The sequence below is a fragment of the Saccopteryx bilineata genome, chromosome 3 (genome assembly GCF_036850765.1).
Source record: "Saccopteryx bilineata isolate mSacBil1 chromosome 3, mSacBil1_pri_phased_curated, whole genome shotgun sequence".
Classification (NCBI taxonomy): domain Eukaryota; kingdom Metazoa; phylum Chordata; class Mammalia; order Chiroptera; family Emballonuridae; genus Saccopteryx; species Saccopteryx bilineata.
Genome location: NC_089492.1, coordinates 310,281,838 through 310,301,069, shown reverse-complemented (window position 1 = coordinate 310,301,069; position 19,232 = coordinate 310,281,838). Strand labels below are relative to the sequence as shown.

At 49.1% G+C, this 19,232-nt stretch overlaps 1 protein-coding gene across 5 annotated transcripts; it reads right to left on the bottom strand.

Annotated features, from left to right (window-relative positions):
* Positions 1-12,549: 12,549 nt before the first annotated feature.
* On the bottom strand, positions 12,550-18,329 carry MAMSTR (MEF2 activating motif and SAP domain containing transcriptional regulator). 5 transcript variants are annotated; one of them, XM_066265287.1, is made up of 10 exons: positions 18,291-18,329; positions 17,620-17,765; positions 16,410-16,448; positions 15,637-15,809; positions 15,315-15,499; positions 14,881-14,983; positions 14,480-14,674; positions 14,056-14,229; positions 13,921-13,975; positions 12,550-13,791 (listed from the first exon to the last, which is right to left on the bottom strand). In XM_066265287.1, the coding sequence occupies exons 2-10, from the start codon at positions 17,675-17,677 to the stop codon at positions 13,508-13,510; spliced, it is 1,266 nt and encodes a 421-aa protein (XP_066121384.1). In that variant the 5' UTR covers positions 17,678-17,765; positions 18,291-18,329; the 3' UTR covers positions 12,550-13,507. The 5 variants fall into 5 exon arrangements, with proteins under 5 accessions (XP_066121384.1, XP_066121383.1, XP_066121381.1 ...); XM_066265286.1 differs by having other exon boundaries at positions 17,620-17,704; positions 17,807-18,312; XM_066265284.1 differs by having other exon boundaries at positions 17,620-18,312.
* Positions 18,330-19,232: the final 903 nt, after the last annotated feature.

Sequence of the window (19,232 nt, the reverse complement as noted above, 5' to 3'; positions counted from 1 at the left end):
CTCTAAAATGAATAAATAAAAAATTAAAATAATTAAAAAAAAAAAAAAGGGAGGGGACTTGGTTCCTAGCACTGTAATCCCTCCCACCACGGGGAAACAAGACCAAATAGAAGACTGTTTTTCTGGAGGATCTCTCACCATTGCTGAGTTACACGGAAAAGGAACTTGTTATTCCCTAGCAAATTTTACTTTAACTAATTCCAATTACAGTGACTATTGTCTTAATCAAGAAACTCTGTCCAGTAATCCAGAGAGGCCTAAGGTAATGAAAGCACTGGAGGGGTTATGGTTTGTGTGCACCCAAGGTATATTCAAGTGTATTGTTCCTACAAACCCTGAACTCTGTGTCAGTGCGTACATCATCCCACAAGTGTATCTGTACAGAGGCAACCCTAAGTTCCTTCTTGTCCCACCTGTAAGGGAAAAGAGAGCTCCCGTTCTAATACCTATTATAGCCACTATAGGTGTTATCGGATCGGCATCAGTAGGAGCTGCCGCTCTAATACAGGGAGACTTGAATTTGAAGCAGTTGTCTCATACTTTCTCAAAGGACATTGCCATACTCCAGAACCCGGTAATTTTCTTAGAAAAGCAAATAGATTCCCTAGCGGAAGTAGCCCTACAGAATATGAGAGGACTAAACCTCCTTTTCCTCAAGCAAGGAGGACTATGTGCAGCCTTAGGAGAAGAATGCTGTTTCTATACTAATCATTCTGGAGTAATTAGAGAAAATATTAAAGTGTTAGCAAATAGATTAAAGGATAGGAAGTTAGATGAAGAGGATAACCCAGGTTAGTATGCCTCTATGTTCAGAACTTCCCCTTGGCTAACTACTCTTATATCTACAATTGCTGGGCCATTACTGATACTTTTGTTAGCTCTCACTGTTGGGTCTATAGTTATTAATAAACTCCTTGCATTTATAAAAGAAAGAATTGAAACTGTAAAGGTAATGGTCCTATCTCAACCTACTTATACCATTCTTCCCACTGATGAAGAATCAAGGGTTTGATTTATGCCCTAACAGGAGTAGGGAATGTAAGGACCAAGAGAAGATCAGAAAATAAGCAGGGCACTAATGGAACAGGGAACTTAAGGGTTACAGGCAGGTCCTGCTCCTGTTCTGTTAGGAATAACATGCCCAAGGTCGTTCAAGAAGCAGAGACAGATAGGGACCCTGTGAGGCTGAGAGAAAAAAAAAGAAAAGACAAATGTTTGCATTCTATTGGTTGAAAGACCCTTATCAGAAGTTTATGTTTGGAATTCACCAATGAGCTAGGCCCCAGCCCTGTTGCTATGCTATGTGCAGCCCCCTTAGCAAATAGGTTACCACCACATCTGCTTCTGTATTATGCTTGCTTGCTTAGCTTATAAAAAGATTTAGCTGTGAGCGCTAGGCGCGATTCCCATCTGCAGCTCCTTGTGAGCACAGTGTCTCCGGACACCTCGGGAACTTGCCCCTGCGCAGGTAAAACTGGCCAATAAAGTTACATCTATACTCCTGAAAGTCTCCAACGTTTGTTCTTGTACCCGGTGGATGTTACAATTGATGCTTCTCATCTCTCCGTACCTGTCTATCTGTGCCTGTCTATCCCTCTCTGACTCTCTCAGTCACTGTTAAAAAAAAACAACAGGAACTAAAGTGAAGCAGCTATGTCAATAAATCTTGCTCCCCCACTCCCTCTGCTCTGTCTGTAAAATCAATAAATAAAACCTTTAAAAAAATACAAATTTTTCAAAATTACTTTCCCAATAGTGGGCTGCTTTAGCCCAAATGAGGTTTTTTTTTGTTTGTTTGTTTTTAAGGAGACAGAGAGTGAGTCAGAGAGAGGGATAGACAGGGACAGACAGACAGGAATGGAGAGAGATTAGAAGCATCAATCATTAGTTTTTCACTGCACGTTGCAACACCTTAGTTGTTCATTGATTGCTTTCTCATGTGCCTTGACCATGGGCCTTCACCAGACCGAGTAACCCCTTGCTGGAGCCAGTGACCTTGGGCTCAAGCCGGTGGGATTTTGCTCAAACCAGATGAGCCTGTGCTCAAGCTGGCGACGTCAAGGTCTCGAACCTGGGTCCTCTGCATCCCAGTCTGACACTTTATCCACTGCGCCACCACCTGGTCAGGCCCAAATGAGCTTTTTAATTTCCCCACAATTCCCTGAAAATTCTTTTTACAATTTTTACTATTATGGCTAAAGCAGTGGGTCTCCCTCATGAATCCCATGTTCTCCCACATCAGACAACAACCATGCCATATGAAGTAACTGAGAGATTTGGAGAGGACCCAACACACGTCTCGGCCCCACGGGAGAGTCAGAATTTTTCCACAATTATTTTACACTAGGGGGGTACAAGCCATCATTCTAATCCAGGGGTTCCCAAACTTTTTACACAGGGGGCCAGTTCACTGTCCCTCAGACCGTTGGAGGGCCGGACTATAAAAAAAACTATAAATAAATCCCTATGCACACTGCACATATCTTATTTTAAAGTAAAAAAACAAAACAGGAACAAATACAATATTTAAAATAAAGAACAAGTAAATTTAAATCAACAAACTGACCAGTATTTCAATGGGAACTATGGGCCTGCTTTTGGCTAATGAGATGGTCAATGTTTGGTTCCATATTTGTCACTGCTAGCCGTAACAAATGATATGACGTGCTTCCGGAGCCGTGATGCGTGTGTCCTGCATCATCAGAATTAGTACTGTACATGAGTGATGCCGCGCTTTGTGGTGCCATCACATACAGTACTCCAGAAGCACAGGATGCATCCACATCCTGTGCTTCTCTCACTGACCATTAATGAAAGAGGTGCCCCTTCCGGAAGTGCGGCGGGGGCCAGATAAATGGCCTCAGGGAGCTGCATGCAGCCCGTGGGCTGTAGTTTGGGGACCCCTGCTCTAATCCATGGACGGCCCACACAACCCCTATGTCCTAGGGAAGGGAAAGGGAGAGGCAGCCGGGGGCCCTCTCTTTGATAATTTTCATTTCCCATAATCCATTTTTTCTAAAATTTTTCTAAAGCAAAGTTCTAATTTTTATAATTCTATTCTTACCCTGTATTTTCCAAATGGGCAAAACCTCTTTTGGTCAGTAGGTGGATATCTGAAACTAGTTTCTACTCTATACTTCCTCTAGTTACCTCACCCTTACTCTAGCGCCCTTCCCCCCACCACTTCACACACAGCACGTCCTGGCCTTGCCTTCCGCTCTTCTCTCACCCAAACGACTTACTTGCCAGCCCTTCACCCCCAGAGTCTGGGGAAACACTTTCAATTTTTGGGCTGCGCTTTTCTCTCACCCCTTGGCTGCTTGTAATATTAGACGTCTCTTTTTCCAATGTCCTTCTTTCTTGCAATATGCACATTGATTCTTTCCTAGCAGAGCCCTAGTCCTTCTTGAATCATTTCCTTCCTCCATTGATCCCCCTCCTGGCCCTAGGGAATGCCTTTTTACAATATTGAAACTTGTCCTGGAAAATTCAAGAATTAGCACACTAATAAAAGCAAAAAGATAAGACAGATAGTAACTAACACTCAGAATAAAGGATGTTTGACTATAGAAGTATTAATTATTACACAAGATGAGGGAAAGGAGTCAGCAGAAGAGAATAATTTCTTCAGGGGAGAAATCAGAAAGAGTGCCCTGAAGCCAAAAGTCTTGGATCCAAGAACAAAGAGAATTTACAGTACAAACTATTCACCATTTAATATTGCCTTCTAGTTTTAAGCCAGAAACCTCCAATTTTTGACACAAAAACTTAAGCCAGGCCTTAAAATCAGACGCATTTAGACATTAAACAAAGACTTCACATATACAAATCTCAAATCAAGAAATTTAAATGAGTGTGCTTTACTTATTCTAATTTTTCTGACAAAGACAAAGGCTCAATAGACAAGGGAAGGGTTCCCCCTAGTGGCCTCTCAGGTGTTCACAGGCTGCATCCCTAAAAGGACTTTAGACTCAAACTCAGGGGTTTCAGACAAAAACAATAAAAGCAAAGACTGAGATCTTGACAAACACATAGGTGTCCCTGGAAGTCCTGAGGTGAAACTGATCAGCTCAGTATCAACTCAGTCCCTACTCAGGTCTCTTCCCGCGAGCACCCCAAATGTGTCATCACCAAATGTCCCCACTAATGTTTCCCTCTGAGAGCACTACTAGATATCTCTGGAAATTCTGGGCAGGATGAAGTCCCCACTAATTGTCTCCCCAGAGAAACAGACATCTCTGGAGTTCCGAGGCAGAACTGACTAACCTGGTTAGCTCAGTTCCCACTAATGCCCTCCTAGAGTATGAGCAGATATCCCTGGGAGTCCGAAGCAGGACCTAATCCCCACTAATTGTCCTTCCAGAGTACAACCAGACATCTCCCAGGGGAGCCTTAGGCAGGACCAAAAATTCTCCACTGATGTCTCGGCCTTGGAGAGTCCACTGTGAAAGTGTGACTGCGTCCAGTCCCCTATGCAGCAGATCCAGACAGACAGACTAGATCCAAACAGCAAAGCAGAAGATTGGCCCTACCTAGACCTCCAGAGTTCCAAACAGCAAAGCCAAAGATCTGCCCTACCTACATCCTAGTCCCAAACAGATTGACCAGTACTGACCCCAAACAGAACTCAGTAAAGCAAGAATTCAGAGGAAAGCTAGAATTCAGTAAAGCAAAAGAGTTGCTTTACCTACCTCCTTCATTTCTCTGCCGAATTGTCCAAATTGTCAAATTTGGGAACTGGGAGGTGTCTGCCGAAGAACTGTCTGGACCCACAGAAAAACCAGGAGCCCTGGAATGTTTCAGGTGGGGCGTCTCCTTGAGATTCAAGCGGGGTCTGGCAGCTCCCCAGAGAGACCAGCCGATTTGGGGTGTCTCTACCCAGTGCCATGAAACACCAGAGCCCCACATTGGGCGCCAAATGTTGTAAAGTCCATACTCCAGTGTAAAGCCAGTAGCCATGGCCACTATCACAGCCTCCTGGCCCATGCAGGTTTGCATCTGATTCAGACAGATGGTAATGAAACAACAGAGCCAAGAACTGGTGGGCCATTACCTTTAATCCCAGCTTGCACCCAGCAGACAAAAATACACACAGTGGGAAAACACTTCCCTTTCCATTCAGGGCTCCCAAAGCCACTGACTTATCCGAGTTTCCTAGAATCAAAGGTTTCTACCTCACCAGCCTTATTCACCTCTGTTCCCCATCTCCTTCTCTCTGTACAAACTCTGCACAAACTGACTTCTTCAGCACTCTGCCATCTTGGCTGCCTCTCCTCTCCTCCACGTAGCCTTTCTCTGCTCTCCTCTCTAATGCTAATCTCAGGAACCGAGAGAGAGCAAGCTCCCAGTCTTCCTCATTTTATAGTGTAGAGATCAAAACCTTTAATCCAATATACAAACAAGGAAGTCTCTGATACGAAGTCACTTATGGTGGGAAAAGTTTAGTCTTAAAACTAAGCCTTAGGGGCCTGACCTGTGGTGGCACAGTAGGTAAAGCATCAGTCTGAAACGCTGAGGTCACCGGTTTGAAACCCTGGGCTTGCCTGGTCAAGGCACATATGGGAGTTGATGCTTCCTGCTCCTCCCCTGCCCTTCTCTCTAAAAATGAATAAAATCTTTAAAAAAAAAACAAAGAACAAACCTGGTTTGTTTAAAAAAAAAAAAACTAAGCCTTAGGGTATAACAACCCTGCCTGCTTACAGCCTGTCCCCACACTCAATGCAAACTATAAGCGAGCAAACATATATATCATATTTATAAACTTATTTGACCAACACCCAGATGCTGAAAAGTACCGTATCTCACTTCTGCAGGTTTACGTAGAGACACCAAGTCCAAATGAATTTTGAAGGGTTTTAGTAAAGGAGGAGATTTATTAAATATGCTGGCTACATATGGCTGACACGAGGCATTTGCAGACCCAAATTGTGTGTGTGAAATCCACTTCAGGGGTTGGTTATATACCCTTGATCACACACACAGGCTGGGGGAAGCATGACATCATGACACAATTCTTAACAAGCCCACAACATTTGTTTAGGGGATACACAAAATCATTAAGACTTTCAAGGTAACACAATCAAAGACATTTACAATCTTTCAGGTTCATCTTCCCTCCTTTGCCTAGAGGTATGTTACTCTCAAGATTCCAGGAAAGGCCTGACCAGGCGGTGCACAGTGGATAGAGCATCAGACTGGGATGCAGAAGACCCAGGTTCGAGAACCCGAGGTTGCCAGCTTGAGTGCGGGCTCATCTGGTTTGAGCAAAAAGCCCACCAGCTTAGACCCATGGTCACTGGCTCCAGCAAGAGGTTGCTCGGTCTACTGAAAGCCCACAGTCAAGGCACATATGAGAAAGCAATCAATGAACAAGTAAGGTGTTGCAATGCGCAATGAAAAACTGATGATTGATGCTTCTCATCTCTCTTCATTCCTGTCTGTCTGTCCATGTCTATCCCTCTCTCTGACTCACTCTCTGTCTCTGTAAAAAAAAAAAAAAAAAAAAAGATTCCAGGAAGGGAGGTATGTAAATTCTGTCTCTTACTGAAAGGTAAAAGAAGTTCCTCAGGTAACCTTTATTCTATAGTTAGAACTAAATGACCCATTGTTCTTACAAACCAGAAACTTCTACATTCTTCTCCCTCCCCTCCCCAAAGGAAGAATGGGACAGGGAAGCCTGACCTTTCTTCCTAGAATATCAATATTAATTTTGCAGCTTTTTGGTACCTTAATACAGAAGCAGGGATCAGGGTGATATATACCAGCCAAGTAACCCCAAAAATTGCCACCAGGCCATCAAAGCTGGGGGAGAAGCAGAGAATGAGTTCTCCCTTACAACCCTCTGGAGGAACTAAGCTTCTGCAAAAACCTTGATCTGGGATGTTGGTCAAATAAGTTTGTATGTAAAGCCAGTAGCTGCCGCCATCATCACACATCACAGCTGCCTGGCCCAAGCAGGTTCGCATTTGATTCAGACAGTAATGAAACAACGGAGCCAAGAACTGGCGGTTCATTACCTTTAATCTGAGCTCGCACACAGAGTGTGCAAGCAAGAAACACACACAGTGGGAAAACACTTCCCTTTCCATTCAGGCTCCCAAAGCCACTGACTTATCTGCGTATTCCTAGAATTAAATGTTTCTACCTCACCAGCCTTAATCACTTCTGTTCCTCAACTCCTTCTCTCTGTACAAACTGACTTCTCCTTTAGCACTCCACCATCTTGGCTGCTTCTCCTCTGCAATGTTTATTTCAGGAACCCAGAGTGCAAGAGCCCCTGGCCTCCCTTATTTTGTAGTGTAGAAATTAAAGCCTTTAAGCTAGAATACAAATAAGGAAGTCTCTGATATAAAGCCACTTATCTGAGGCATAAATGGGATTCCTCATAAGAGTGCACCACCCCACATCATGCAACAGTCAAGGGTGTGGGGAAAAGCTTAGTGTTGAGAAAATCTTAGTATTAAAATGGTGGGAAAGGCCTAGTCTTAAAACTAAGCCTTGGGCTATAAGGACCCTGCCTGCTTACAGCCTGTCCCCACACCCAGTGCAAAGTATAAAGGAGCAAACATATACATCATATTTGCAAACTTATTTGACCCACATTGTAAAATATGATTTTTGTCTGCTCACTTATAGTTTGCATTGGGGGCTGGGCAGCACCAAGTATAGTCATCTGGGAAATTGCAAATTACCTTCCTGCTTGGGAAGGGCCATTGTTTTGCTAATGTGTGCTGGAGGAGAGGTTTTTAGGCCAGAAAGTTTTGAAGAGCAGAGAAGAAGAGGCAGAGAGAAGCCATGTTTGCAGAGTGAGAGCAGAGAGAATGCAGGGTGCTGAGGAAAAAAGCCATGTTTGCAAAGAAGGGAGGTGTACGGATGGGGTGCCAGAGCTGAGGGGCTTTGGAAGCTCCTACTGAGACTGGTGAGACCTTTGATTGTAGGAGGAACCAAAGGTTCTCCTGGTTGTGGAACTAGGTAATGTGTCAGGGTTTTGTGAGCTCTAACTGAATGAAGAGGGAAGTGTTTTCCCTGTGTGTTGCTCGTCAGCAGTGCAAGACTTTAATAAAGGAATGGGCCGCCATTCTTTAGCTTCACTGTTTCTTTATCTTCTGCCCAAATCCAATGAGAACCTGCATATGCATGGCCATGATGGCAGCGGCTCCGGGCCATACATCAGACTTCCAGCCTCCAGAGCTATGAGACAATAAATGTTTGTGGTTTGAGCTGCTCTGTTTGGGACACTTTCCTAGGACAGCAGGTGAAGGGCTCTTCCTGTTTTGGGGGGGCGCAGGTACAGGGACAGACAGACAGGAAGGGAGAGAATGAGAAGCATCAATTCTTTGTTGCGGCACCTTAGTTGTTCACTGATTGTTTTCTCATAAGGGCCTTGAGTGGGAGGGGGGGGATACAGCAGAGCTAGTGACCCCTTGCTCAAGCCAGTGACCTTGGGCTTCAAGCCAGCAGTCGATGACCATGAGATCATGTCTATGATCCCACACTCAAGCCAGTAACCCCACACTCAAACAGGATGAGCCCACTCTCAAGCAAGATGTGTCCGTGCTCAAGCCAGTGAGTGACCTTGGGATTTCGAATCTGGGTCCTCTGCATCCCAGTCAGATGTTCTATCCATTGCGCCACTGCCTGGCCAGGCTCTTCCTGGTGGTTTTATGGAGTTTCTTCAGTTCAACAAGCTTCTGTAGAATGCTGGCTGTTGCCCTGTCTGTTCATTTTCATTTAATTAAATGATGTTCATGGTAATGGGCTGCTTCTTCAAAGTTTTGGTGTTCCCTAGGGTTCCATCTGTGGTCCATTGTTTTCTTAGGATGATTTCATGGTTTCACATACATTATATAGTTAGGTCTCACATTTTTATTTTGGGGCCAGAAACTTCCTTTTTAATTATAAAAAAAAAAGTTAGACAACAAAAGAACTTTAAAAATTCCCAAAGTAGAGAGTTCTAAGCCAGGCAAGCTCTACCAGATGTTTAAAAATAATGTTAAGCCTCAATAAATAAAACAGTGTGATCCCAGTGCATGAAAAAAAAATTAAGGAAACTGCCTAGGAAAGTCAGAAACAAACAGAAACCTGCTTGAGAATGTAATGTATTTTGAGGGTGGCATTTGTAATAAAAGGGTGTATTCTTAACAAATAATATTAAGCCATCTAGGAAAAAAAGCAAGTTTGGAAAGGAAAGGAAAAATAAAATAATTTTTTTTTAAATATGGAATGCTACAAACTTTGGCAACTTGCTTTTCTGTTTTTAATCAGCTATGTAGGACAGATCTTTCCAATCCCTTCAGTAATTGCATAAGATTCCATCGTATTGATCAATTATGGCACTTGCATTCTCCAATGGAAGGTTTTTAGGTTGCTTGCAGTGTTTTATTACTATAAATAATGCTGAGGAGGCCCTGGCCGGTTGGCTCAGCAGTACAGCGTCAGCCCGGTGTGTGGAAGTCCCGGGTTCAATTCCTGGCCAGGGCACACAGAAGTGCCCATCTGCTTCTCCACCCTTTCCCTTCTCCTTTCTCTCTATCTCTCTCTTCTCCTCCTCAGCCAAGGCTCCACTGGGGCAAAGTTGGCCCCGGCTCTGAGGATGGCTCCATGGCCTCTGCCTCAGGCGCTAGAATGACTCCAGTGGCAACAGAGTAAAGCCCCAGATGGGCAGAGCATCGCTCCCTAGTGAGTATGCCAGGTGGATCCCAGTTGGGCGCATGAGGGAGTCTGACTGCCTCCTGGCTTCTAACTTCGGAAAAATACCAAAAACAAACAACAAAAAAAGGCCGAGAAGAATGTCCTTGTCATTTGTCTCTATTGGCTGCATTGTGGAAAATCTTTATACATGCATACTAATATCGCTTTAATTTTTTTTATTGACTTGAAAGAGAAAGAAACATCAATTTGTTGTTGCACTTACTTATGCATTTATTGGTTGCTTCTTGTATGTGCCCTGACTGGGGATCAGCTGCAACCTTGGCGTATTGGACGATGCTCTAATCAACTGAGCAACCCAGCCAGGGATCTAATATTACTTTTTAAGGATCTGTTATTAGAAGTGAAATTGTTGAGCCATGGAATATGCATTTAAACTCAATACTGCTGTGTAACATGACAGTTTTATGTTCTGTCCAACTACGTATGAATGCCCATTCTCCTAGTCTTGTCATGACCGGGAGGCAGCGTGGTGCATGGAGTCAGCTGGCACTGCTCAGGACTCCCCAGCTGACTCTGCTTCCTTTGCTCCCACATTGGTCCAGCCCTCGGTTTTTCCCGCCCCCCTGGGGGAGGCCCATATCTCTCTTGGGGGGCAGTAGGGAGGGGCTGAAATGCTTGAAGAACCGCTGGGTGACTGGCCTCAGGGAAGATCAAAGCCCCTTCCTCAGTCTCTGGGTGGCTCAAACTGGCACACTCCACCCAGACCTGAGCCTTCTTTCAAATCTCCACGTTGCGGAGAATTCCCTAACCCCCCCCCCTCCCGCCTTCGCTCTGGGGCTGTTCACAGACTCCACAGGCTCTCAGCCTAAGGCTGCCCCTGTCTGGACACAGGATAGATGAAGACAGCGAAAAGGACCGGGAGTCAGGCAGAGATGTGGACAGATTGATATGGACATAGACTTGTCCCGAGAGAAAGACAGAAGCCTGCCACACCCCTTCCTGGTGTTTCCAGGGCTGACTGCACCCCTTTCCCACCACTTTTCAGCCTGACATGAAGGGTCCTGCAAGACCCAGCTGCCACGCATCTTCCTCTCCAGGAACCTTGACCTCACAAGGTTCCCTACAGGCCGCACCCTTCATACCCTCAGGCCTTTGTGCATTCTTCTTTCTCTACAAGGATGCCTCCTCTGAGCAGGCCCTCTGAGCCTGTGAGTCTCAGTAAAACCTCTCCGGTACCACTGTCCACTCCCCCACAGCTTCTGGTCTTTTCTAGGGGTCATGGCCTTGTGATCTCATGTACCACTGCCATGTAAATACTTATCACTCTGCACTGGGACTCTCTCTGTGCAAGTGTGTTTCCCAAGAGCAGAGATTGAGGCTCTTTGCTTTTTTTGACTGTGAGGACACATGCTGTGGACTCATTCATCTGATTGAAAACCCCACTCCAACACCTTTTATCTGTGTGACACGGAGCATATCACTCCCCTTCTCTGATCTTCATTTCATCTGGATAGTGGGGACAGCAAATCCTACCTGATGCGTTCTGAAGTCCTACCTGATGCCTCATGGTACCCAGCATTTCTTCCCTAGCCTTTTCTATGGGGGACCTCTAATATCCACCAGCATTTACACGTTGAGGCACTAAAATTGTTGATTGGAAGCTAAAATGGTGATTAATGTTTATCAGCATGTCTCACATGCCAGGTCCAGTTTGTAGACAATTTCAGTGAACATGCTCATCCACACTGGGCTGTAGACACAGATGAGGAAACTGACAGCAAGACAAGGGGACATCATTGTTTCTAGGGCTTGTCACATGGACTGATCTGTTGTCCTTTTTCACCTATAGTGGACAATGTTGGTGGTGAGCCCAGGTCCCCCTATCACTTCTGTTTGGCCAGTCCCCAGCTGCTGTGAACTTTGTGCATTAATTATGCCTTTTTTTGCCTTCTGTATTTGTGGTGCTTTGACATCTGGTGCCTTGCTGACATTGGAGGGACTGTCCCTGATAGGGTTAGCCAATTCCTAGAGGTAATAAAGAACTCACCTGTGCACAGCCTTTCCTATGCAAACCAAGCAACCTGTAGCCTAGACTCTCAACCACTTACTTTTCAAGTTTTTATACTCTAGGATACCATTCCCCTGCCTGACCACCTCAGGGCCAGGGCCAGGGCCAGGTTCCAGACCCTCCAGGACTCCCACGAGCCTGCTCAAACTATTCAAATTAGCAGATCTTAAGCCCACTTACCCTCCTGCCTTATCCATGCTTTCTTGAGGAAACCACAATAAATGTTCTTGCCCATGGTTCCCCCACAGTCCCTCTGCCTCCTGACTGGCCCTGGGGCTTTCCCACGTGGCCCTGCATGGCTTGGAGTATTCCTTTCTTTTGGGACCTGTGAGAAAAACTATCTTTCCAATGGCAATTGTCTCCTGATCTGTTGACCTCATCATACCTGAATAATATCTACATTTTAAAATACTTTTCTGCTAACAAATTACCTTGTGACCTTTTTTCCAGGATTGCCCTTGAGGTCACAGTGCTTGGAAGTTTGTTTCCTAGCCCCTTTTCAGGACCCATAGCCCATGACTAACCAGAGGAATGTAGTAGCAAGTTTCTAAATCTGGTCCCCAAGGACCACGACTTCCCCTCTCCTCCCCTCTCCAATATTAACACATTGGAGTAGTCCCGCCCATATTCAGTCAGAGTTAGCCTGACTTGTATTAACCAATAGAAAAGGTGGCAGTGACACTGTGATTGTTCCAAGCTTGGTCTATAAGAGACTGGCAGCTTCTTCTTCCTCCCCTAGAAACACTCACTTTAGGAAGGGAGAGCACTGAGATTACACAGAGAATGAGAAACGGCCGGCTGTCCACCACCCATCTGAGTCCAGCCCAGCAGCCATCCCTGCCAAGGCACTAGGCATGTCTGAGTGTCATTTGGATTTTGTAGCCTGGTTGGGTCCTAAGATAACTGCAGCCCTGTTGACACCACACAGTGCTGAAGAACTGCCTTGCTGAGCCCAGTCTACCCATGGAATTGTGAGCAATTGTAGAGAATAATTATTTTAAGATAAGTTTTAGGGTGGTTTGTTATTCAGTGATAAAAACTCAAACTAGGATCTCCCTTTGCCATAAAGGACCAGTTTCCTTTGCCTCAAGGTAGGAAAGACTGTGCAACTTAATTTATCCTCAGGGATCAGGCTGAAGTTGGGACTTCACCTGACTGCACACTCCTGTCGGTCGGTCTCCTTCCCCTCTACTCTCCTATTTCATCCACTCCTTTTTGGTTTCTTTTGGGAGCATTTCTTTAATAAATCATGGACACATGAATCTTGTCTCAGGTTCTGCTTCCCACAGAATCTTACCTCGGACATGACATTTCTGATTTTCTCATCTCCAACCAGAAGCCAAGGATCCAGCTCCCAATTTTCCCTCCTCACTCTTCCCTGCCCCTCTCCTGCATCCAAAGAGCACAGACCACCTTCCAGATGCCCCAGCAACAGGTAGCCATGTAGTTGGTGGGATGAGGAGGAGAAGAAGACATCCAAGAAGTCTCTGAAGGAAGCATCAAGCAGCTTGTTTACCCTGGCCAAGCAGCAGATGAAACCTTCCTACCCGCACCACACAACCATGGAGGGAAACCTATAGAGTTCAGGCAGGCAAAAGTCAGATGGTTGGCATGTCATCAGCAGTTCAGGGGACAGATGGAGAAGAGAGTTTTTTTTTTTTTTTTCTGATTCTGGGTCTGTGGTGGGAGGTGACTCTGCTGGCTGATCCAACCCCTCCTTCAGGGTGTCTGTCTCTTTGATCTTCCCATCCCTATCAGTTCTCAGTCCCTCAAGACCCCAGAAATCCATCACCATGGATCCTCCAGCAGGTCCCACAGCCGGCTGCCACTGGAGTCAGACAAGTCAGCAGAGAAGATGCTGGGAGCAGGAGGGCCACAGCCCAGCGGAGGACCCCCACTCAGAGCTTCCAGCCAGTCCAAGGAGTCCGTGGGGCCTCTGGGAGAAGGGGACGGGGAGTTTGTGGGGGATGGGAGCGAGGAAGAGAAGACAGATGAGAGGCCTTCAGAGTCTGGGGAGGGGGACAGCACGTCGAAGGAACCGGGGAAGTCCAGGGGGATAGGGGGTAGCAGGTCTGCAGGAGAAGAAATGGAGCGTGAGTTTAGGAAGGCAGAGACCAGACCCTAACTCCCTAAGGGTTTCCTGTTTCCCAGAGTCCAGATTCTCAGTCTCCTTTACCCAAATCTAGGAGTTCGGCTCTTACCATCAGGCTCCAGCTGATCCTCCAGGATGTCATCGATGCCCCGGTTGGGAAGCAACTGCGAATGGGCAGAAGCGGAGTGAACCTGGGGCTCCAGCCAGAATCTTGACCAGAGACCACTAGCCCACTCCCTCTCACCTGCGCCCTTCGGATGGCTTCCTGCAGCTCCTCCTCCAGAGTCAAGGCTGCTGAGATTGGTGCCGAGGAAGGGGTCAGCGCTGAAGCCGGCGCCAGAGACTGAGCTGGAGCGGCCAGGAGGGTTCCAGCGTCACGAGGAAGAGGAGGTGGGTCTGATGTTGGGCTTGACTTGGACTAGACCCCAGAAGAGGGCGTTTCCATAAGTCACGCCCACTCGCGCAACCTCACCCTCTGGCAACCCGCGGCTCTACTCCCGAGTCCTGTTCCGGTCCTTCACTCCTCGAACCCTCCGGCCAAGCCCCTTATTCTTTCATTGGCTTCTCTTCCCCCCTTTTCTCTTAACCACGCCCCCGCGCTTCATTGGCTAGTCATTTCTCTATTATCTTCTCCTCATTGGCCCACACGAGCAGAGTCCCGCTCTCACCGAGCCCTGCCTTCGGGCCGCTATGAGGGCCTTGGGCCTGAGGCGTGGCCAGGGAACACCCGCCAGACAATCCTCACGCCGCGGCTTCTGCCGCTCGCGGGGTGGGGCGCCTCCGCGCATGCGCTCCAGAAGCATCGACTTGGTCCCGGACACCGGGAGGCCCCGCAGACGCAGCTGCTGCCGGAGCTCTGAGACCTGGGGCGAGGGGCGGGGCGGGGAGAAACCGTGCTGGGTGTGCTCGGGGCGCAGGAAGAGGTTGGGGCTGTATAATTGGAAATGGAGAGAGGAAGGACTGGGGGCCCCAGCTTCTGGATCTCTGATGGGGCAGAGGCCGCAGGGTTAGACTTCTGCGTCCGCACCGAGGGAGAGAGCCAGCCTGGGAAGTTGTTCCCCACACTCACCGTTAGCTCCTCCAGCTTAAGGGTCTGAAGTTCCAGCTTGTGTGGAGAAGGCGAGGAGTTGGAGACTCCTGGGAGGGAGGGAGGAAGGAGAGTGGGCTTCATCCTGGCGATAGTCGTGAGGTGGAAACAGCGGTTAGAGGAAGCACACAGAGAAAAGTCTTTATTGGGTCCATAAAGACAGGGACTCGTGAAGATGCAGAAAAATATAGGACCAGAATTCAGGGCCTCCGAGGCAGCAAACCTAGGAGGCTTATTCCTGTGCATGGGAGCAGAGGGGCTGGGGGCTCAGACTCCTGAGAACCGAAGGAAGAGGGGCTGGAGTCCTAGGGGAGGAGGGGGCTAAGGGCTGGACTCTCCTGACCTGGGACTTTGGGTTTGAAGGAGGAGGATGCTGGGGGCTTGAAGTTCCTGAAGGACAGAAACGGGAGTCATACCTCAGAGGTGGCTGCTGTGAGTTTGTCTCTTCCCACAGAGGTGGCCCAGGGGGGTCCATGGCTGACCCTTTGGCCTGGGGGTCTGCCCTAGACCCTTGTCTTGGCTCTGGGGGAGTGTACTGGTCGTATGTCAAGTTCCTCTTGGGTTTGACCTCCCTCCAATGTTGGGAGATCTTGGGAGACTCCTGAAAAAGCAAGTGTGATGTCATGTGCTTCAGCTTCATTCCAACGTCCCTGCCCCAGAGCCCCAAAAAGGCCAGCAGGAAGAAAGACCAAGGCTAGACACTCAGGGGGACTTCCCCTCACTCAGGTGGAGACTCACCTCCAGGGACCTCCAAGAGCAGTGTTGTGACTCAGAGTGCAGGACCCCAGGACTGGAGAGGAAAGGGGCAGGGCCCGAGGGTTGGGCTGAGCTGGGGACCAGAGCTGGGCCTGAGGCTGAGATCCACGGATCTGGATCTGAGGCTGGAGAGGTGGTAAAGGACCCTGAAAGACCTGCAGGCAGCATGCCAGGCAGGGAAGAATAAGGCTGTGTGGGAAGGAGGGTCTGGAGGCCTCAGACACCCCCCCCCCTTCAGTGTGAGACAAGACCAGGAAGGGAAACCCAAATGGAGGGATCTGGGTGCCCAGACTTATGGATGTGCGGGTGGAGGTGCTAGAACCCCCTCCTTTTACATTCTCAGGAAAGGCAACAATCCTGTCCTCAGTCACCAATGGGTGTGGCAGTTGAGGACCACAGATTTCTGGGGTTTTGCTGGAACAGGGGTGGGGCTAGCAGTCCGGTCTTGAGGGGAGAGAGAAGCCCAAAGCCACGTCCTGAGGTTCATATGTGTGCCAAATGTGGAGTCTGGGACATTTTCTTTTGGGTTCATGCATTTCACTGGAGTGGAAAAGCCAAAGAGTTCCTAGGGGTGGGGTGGCAGGAGATTTGTACTCCTGGGACCTCTGAGAGGACAGGATGGGATGAATTTTCATGTATCCTGGGGCGTGGGGACTGAGGCTTGGGAACCAGCAAGAAAGCCTGGCAGCTGCACTCTCCAGGGTGCCCCAGGGGTGTGGGGCTGCCACTCCCTCCCTTTCAGGGCCCACACTTACTCGGGTTCTGATACCGTCTGTGGATCCGAAGCTGGAGGACTGTGCAGGGAAGAAGGGAGTGGGAGGAGAAAGGCAGGAAGGGAGTGTCTGGGAGCCTGGTCTGGCAGGCGGTTCAAGCTCCAGTTGGTTGAATACTATGCCCAGCCCCCTTACATACACCACGGGCAGGCGGGTGGGCAAGCGGCCCGCTCCCTTTCCTGGGCCTCCCGCCTGCTCCCTGCCAGCAGAGCTCCGAGGGCCAGAGCCATTCCAGGGCTAGGTGCCAGCCAGTGTGCGGGCAGGAGGCAGCCCTGCCCCCATCCCCACCTGCCCCCTTTAGGAGTGTGTGCCCACCCCACCCTTGGCACAGTCACCATCTTAGCAGCCTGGCCCATTTGTACCTCGCCTGCTTTTACCCACACACTCTGCTTTGCACATGCTTGCTGCCTGCCTTGCTGCCTCTCAGCCTTTCCACAGTCATCCCCCTGCACGCCCACCTTCAGACACGCAATTCCCTGGGCTCTAACTTTGCATACACACCACTTTTGTACGGTTGTCTGTACCATTTGACACTCTTCACTCTTGGCTCACTCTGTCTTGCCACTCACAAAGTCACATTAACACACTTATTTGCATATTCAGGATTTGGTCCCTTTGCACATTTCTGCCCTTCCTATACTTGCACTCTTGCATACTCCTTGCTCTTTGGTTACTTTGTCTTTGCACCCACCCAACAACACAAGCACACTCATTCACACACTCAACTACACTTTGCCTATTCAGGAATTGACTTCCACTCAGTTGCACACTTTCCACCTGCACTGGGACCTAAAATACAACTTTGACATTTTCACAGCCTGATAGCTCACTGTCCTCTCACCCACATTCCCACACTGGTCACTCCGGAGTCTCTGCACTTCGCTTTGCACAAGTGTCAGCTTAAGTCCCTGTTCCTTTGCAGGAACTGATTCCCTGTACATCTACCCCTAGGCGCCCACTTCCAACTGTTCACATGAACAATACACTAGCCATTTGCACACTCATTGATCCAACACAACTCAACCCTTTTGCTGGGGCCTCCTTAATGCACAAGTGCTCTTTTGCACAGAAAACACATGCCTTGTGGGTTCCACCTCCCCCTCCCACCTTACCCGGCACTGCACACTCCCAGATAGAGTATTCCCTGGACCCAGAGAACCCCCTTCCCTACAAGCACAGAGAAGCCTCTCACCAGATCGGAACTTGGAGCGAATGATTTGGGAGCGCTGGGAGGAAGCCGCCAGAGTCATTGCCAAGGCTGGGAATGAGGACCTGGACTGAGGGGAAGGCAGGACCGCCACAGGAGGCAGGGTCAGAACGGAGGTCAGAAGGTTGCCCCTGCACATGAACGCAGCAGGAAAAGAGTCTGAAGGACTCACACAGGAGAGGCTTTGGGCCATAACTTCTGGATCCTGGGGATGGAGGCTGGGAACCCGGACTCCGCGCCTGAGGAAAGAGGGCCTGGACTCCTGGGGCTGAGAGAGGAGAGGCTGGGGTCCCGGACTTTTAGAGCTAAGGGCCCCAATTCCTGGAGCCTGGGGGAGAAAGGACCTGGGATCTGGGACTGCTGGGTCCTAAGAAGGAGGACACTGGAGCACTGACCCCCTGGGTCTATGAAAGGGGAGGAAGGAGAAAGGGGTGAAGGGTTGGAACTCAATACTCTGAGGAGATTAGAATCTAACATCCTTGATCAAGAGGGGAACGGGATCTGATAGGTCCCGGGGACATGAAAAAGTCTCTTCTATCTGCATCTGAGAAGGGAGTGGATGGTGTCAGCTTCATGGCCTGTGGGGAAGGGACTAGGTCCAGAGAGGGGACAGAAGAGGTAAGATGGGTCACCCCACCACCCCAGGGGCTTCTCACCAGGTGGGCTCGGTGTAGCTGTGCTCTGGAGCAGGTGGAGTCCCGCGGTCTAGGCTGGAGACCGCTAGGCTCCACCCCACCAGCCTGGGACCCCCCCTTTTGGGGGCGTGCCGGGAGCCCGTGAAGCCGGGCGGGGAGACCGGATCCCCGCCTGGGACCCTGAGAAGGGGCGGGAGCACAGGCTGAAAGGAACCGGGGCGGGGCGGACGTCGGGGTTCCCCGGCTCGCTCCTCCTCCGCGTCCTGGGCTGAGGGGTCGGGCAGGACGGCGGCGGGCAGATTGACAGAGGCAGGTGGCGGAGAGTGGCGCCGGGTGAGCAGCAGGGGCAGGTGGTCGCGTCCCGACCCGGCAGGCAGGTGCCACCTGTCGTTTATTTTTTCCCTGACGCAGCAGGAGGAATCGGATTCAAGGGAGTGAAAAGTTCACACCGGAGTCCCGGACTCCTGGGTCTGAGGGAGGAGGGGGGTAGGGACCTGGATTTCTGAGTTTTAAGGAAAAAGAGCGGGCCTGGACTCCTGGATCTGAGGCAGGAGTGGGCGGGGCCCTGGTTTCCGGATGCTGGGAATAGGGACAAGAGGTATTGGAACTCTGCAGTGTGCCGGACAGGCAGAAAGATCTAGAAAGGGACTGGAAACCCAGACTCCTGAGACCCAGGGAGGAGGGGGCTAGAGTATGGATTTTGGGGATCAAAACGAGAGGATGGCTGGTTCCCACTGGCAGGACTAAGGGCCTGCTATTTGGCAGAGCATACTTAGAGCTCAGTCCTGAGGTTCTTGAGAGGCTACAGTGCCCTTGGGTTGGATTACATGCAAGAGGGCAAGCTGAGGCCGTGGTTATAAATACCTCTTCGGAGTCGGCAGGAGCCCAACACTCCAGGCAAGGACCCTGGTGCTATATTGCACAGAAAACCATCATTACTAACGCTCCCGGGTCTTAACAAGC

What these genes read in the sequence shown, in the direction of transcription:
- MAMSTR (XM_066265284.1), bottom strand. Translation starts at nt 17,827, where the DNA reads ATGGCCCAAAGCCTCTCCTGTGTGAGTCCTTCAGACTCTTTTCCTGCT. An exon ending in TCGCTCCAAGTTCCGATCTG is followed by an intron (nt 16,449 to 17,619) that starts GTGAGAGGCTTC and finishes TTCCCTGCACAG; the next exon opens with TCCTCCAGCTTCGGATCCAC. An exon ending in AAGCCATCCGAAGGGCGCAG is followed by an intron (nt 13,976 to 14,055) that starts GTGAGAGGGAGT and finishes GCCCATTCGCAG; the next exon opens with TTGCTTCCCAACCGGGGCAT.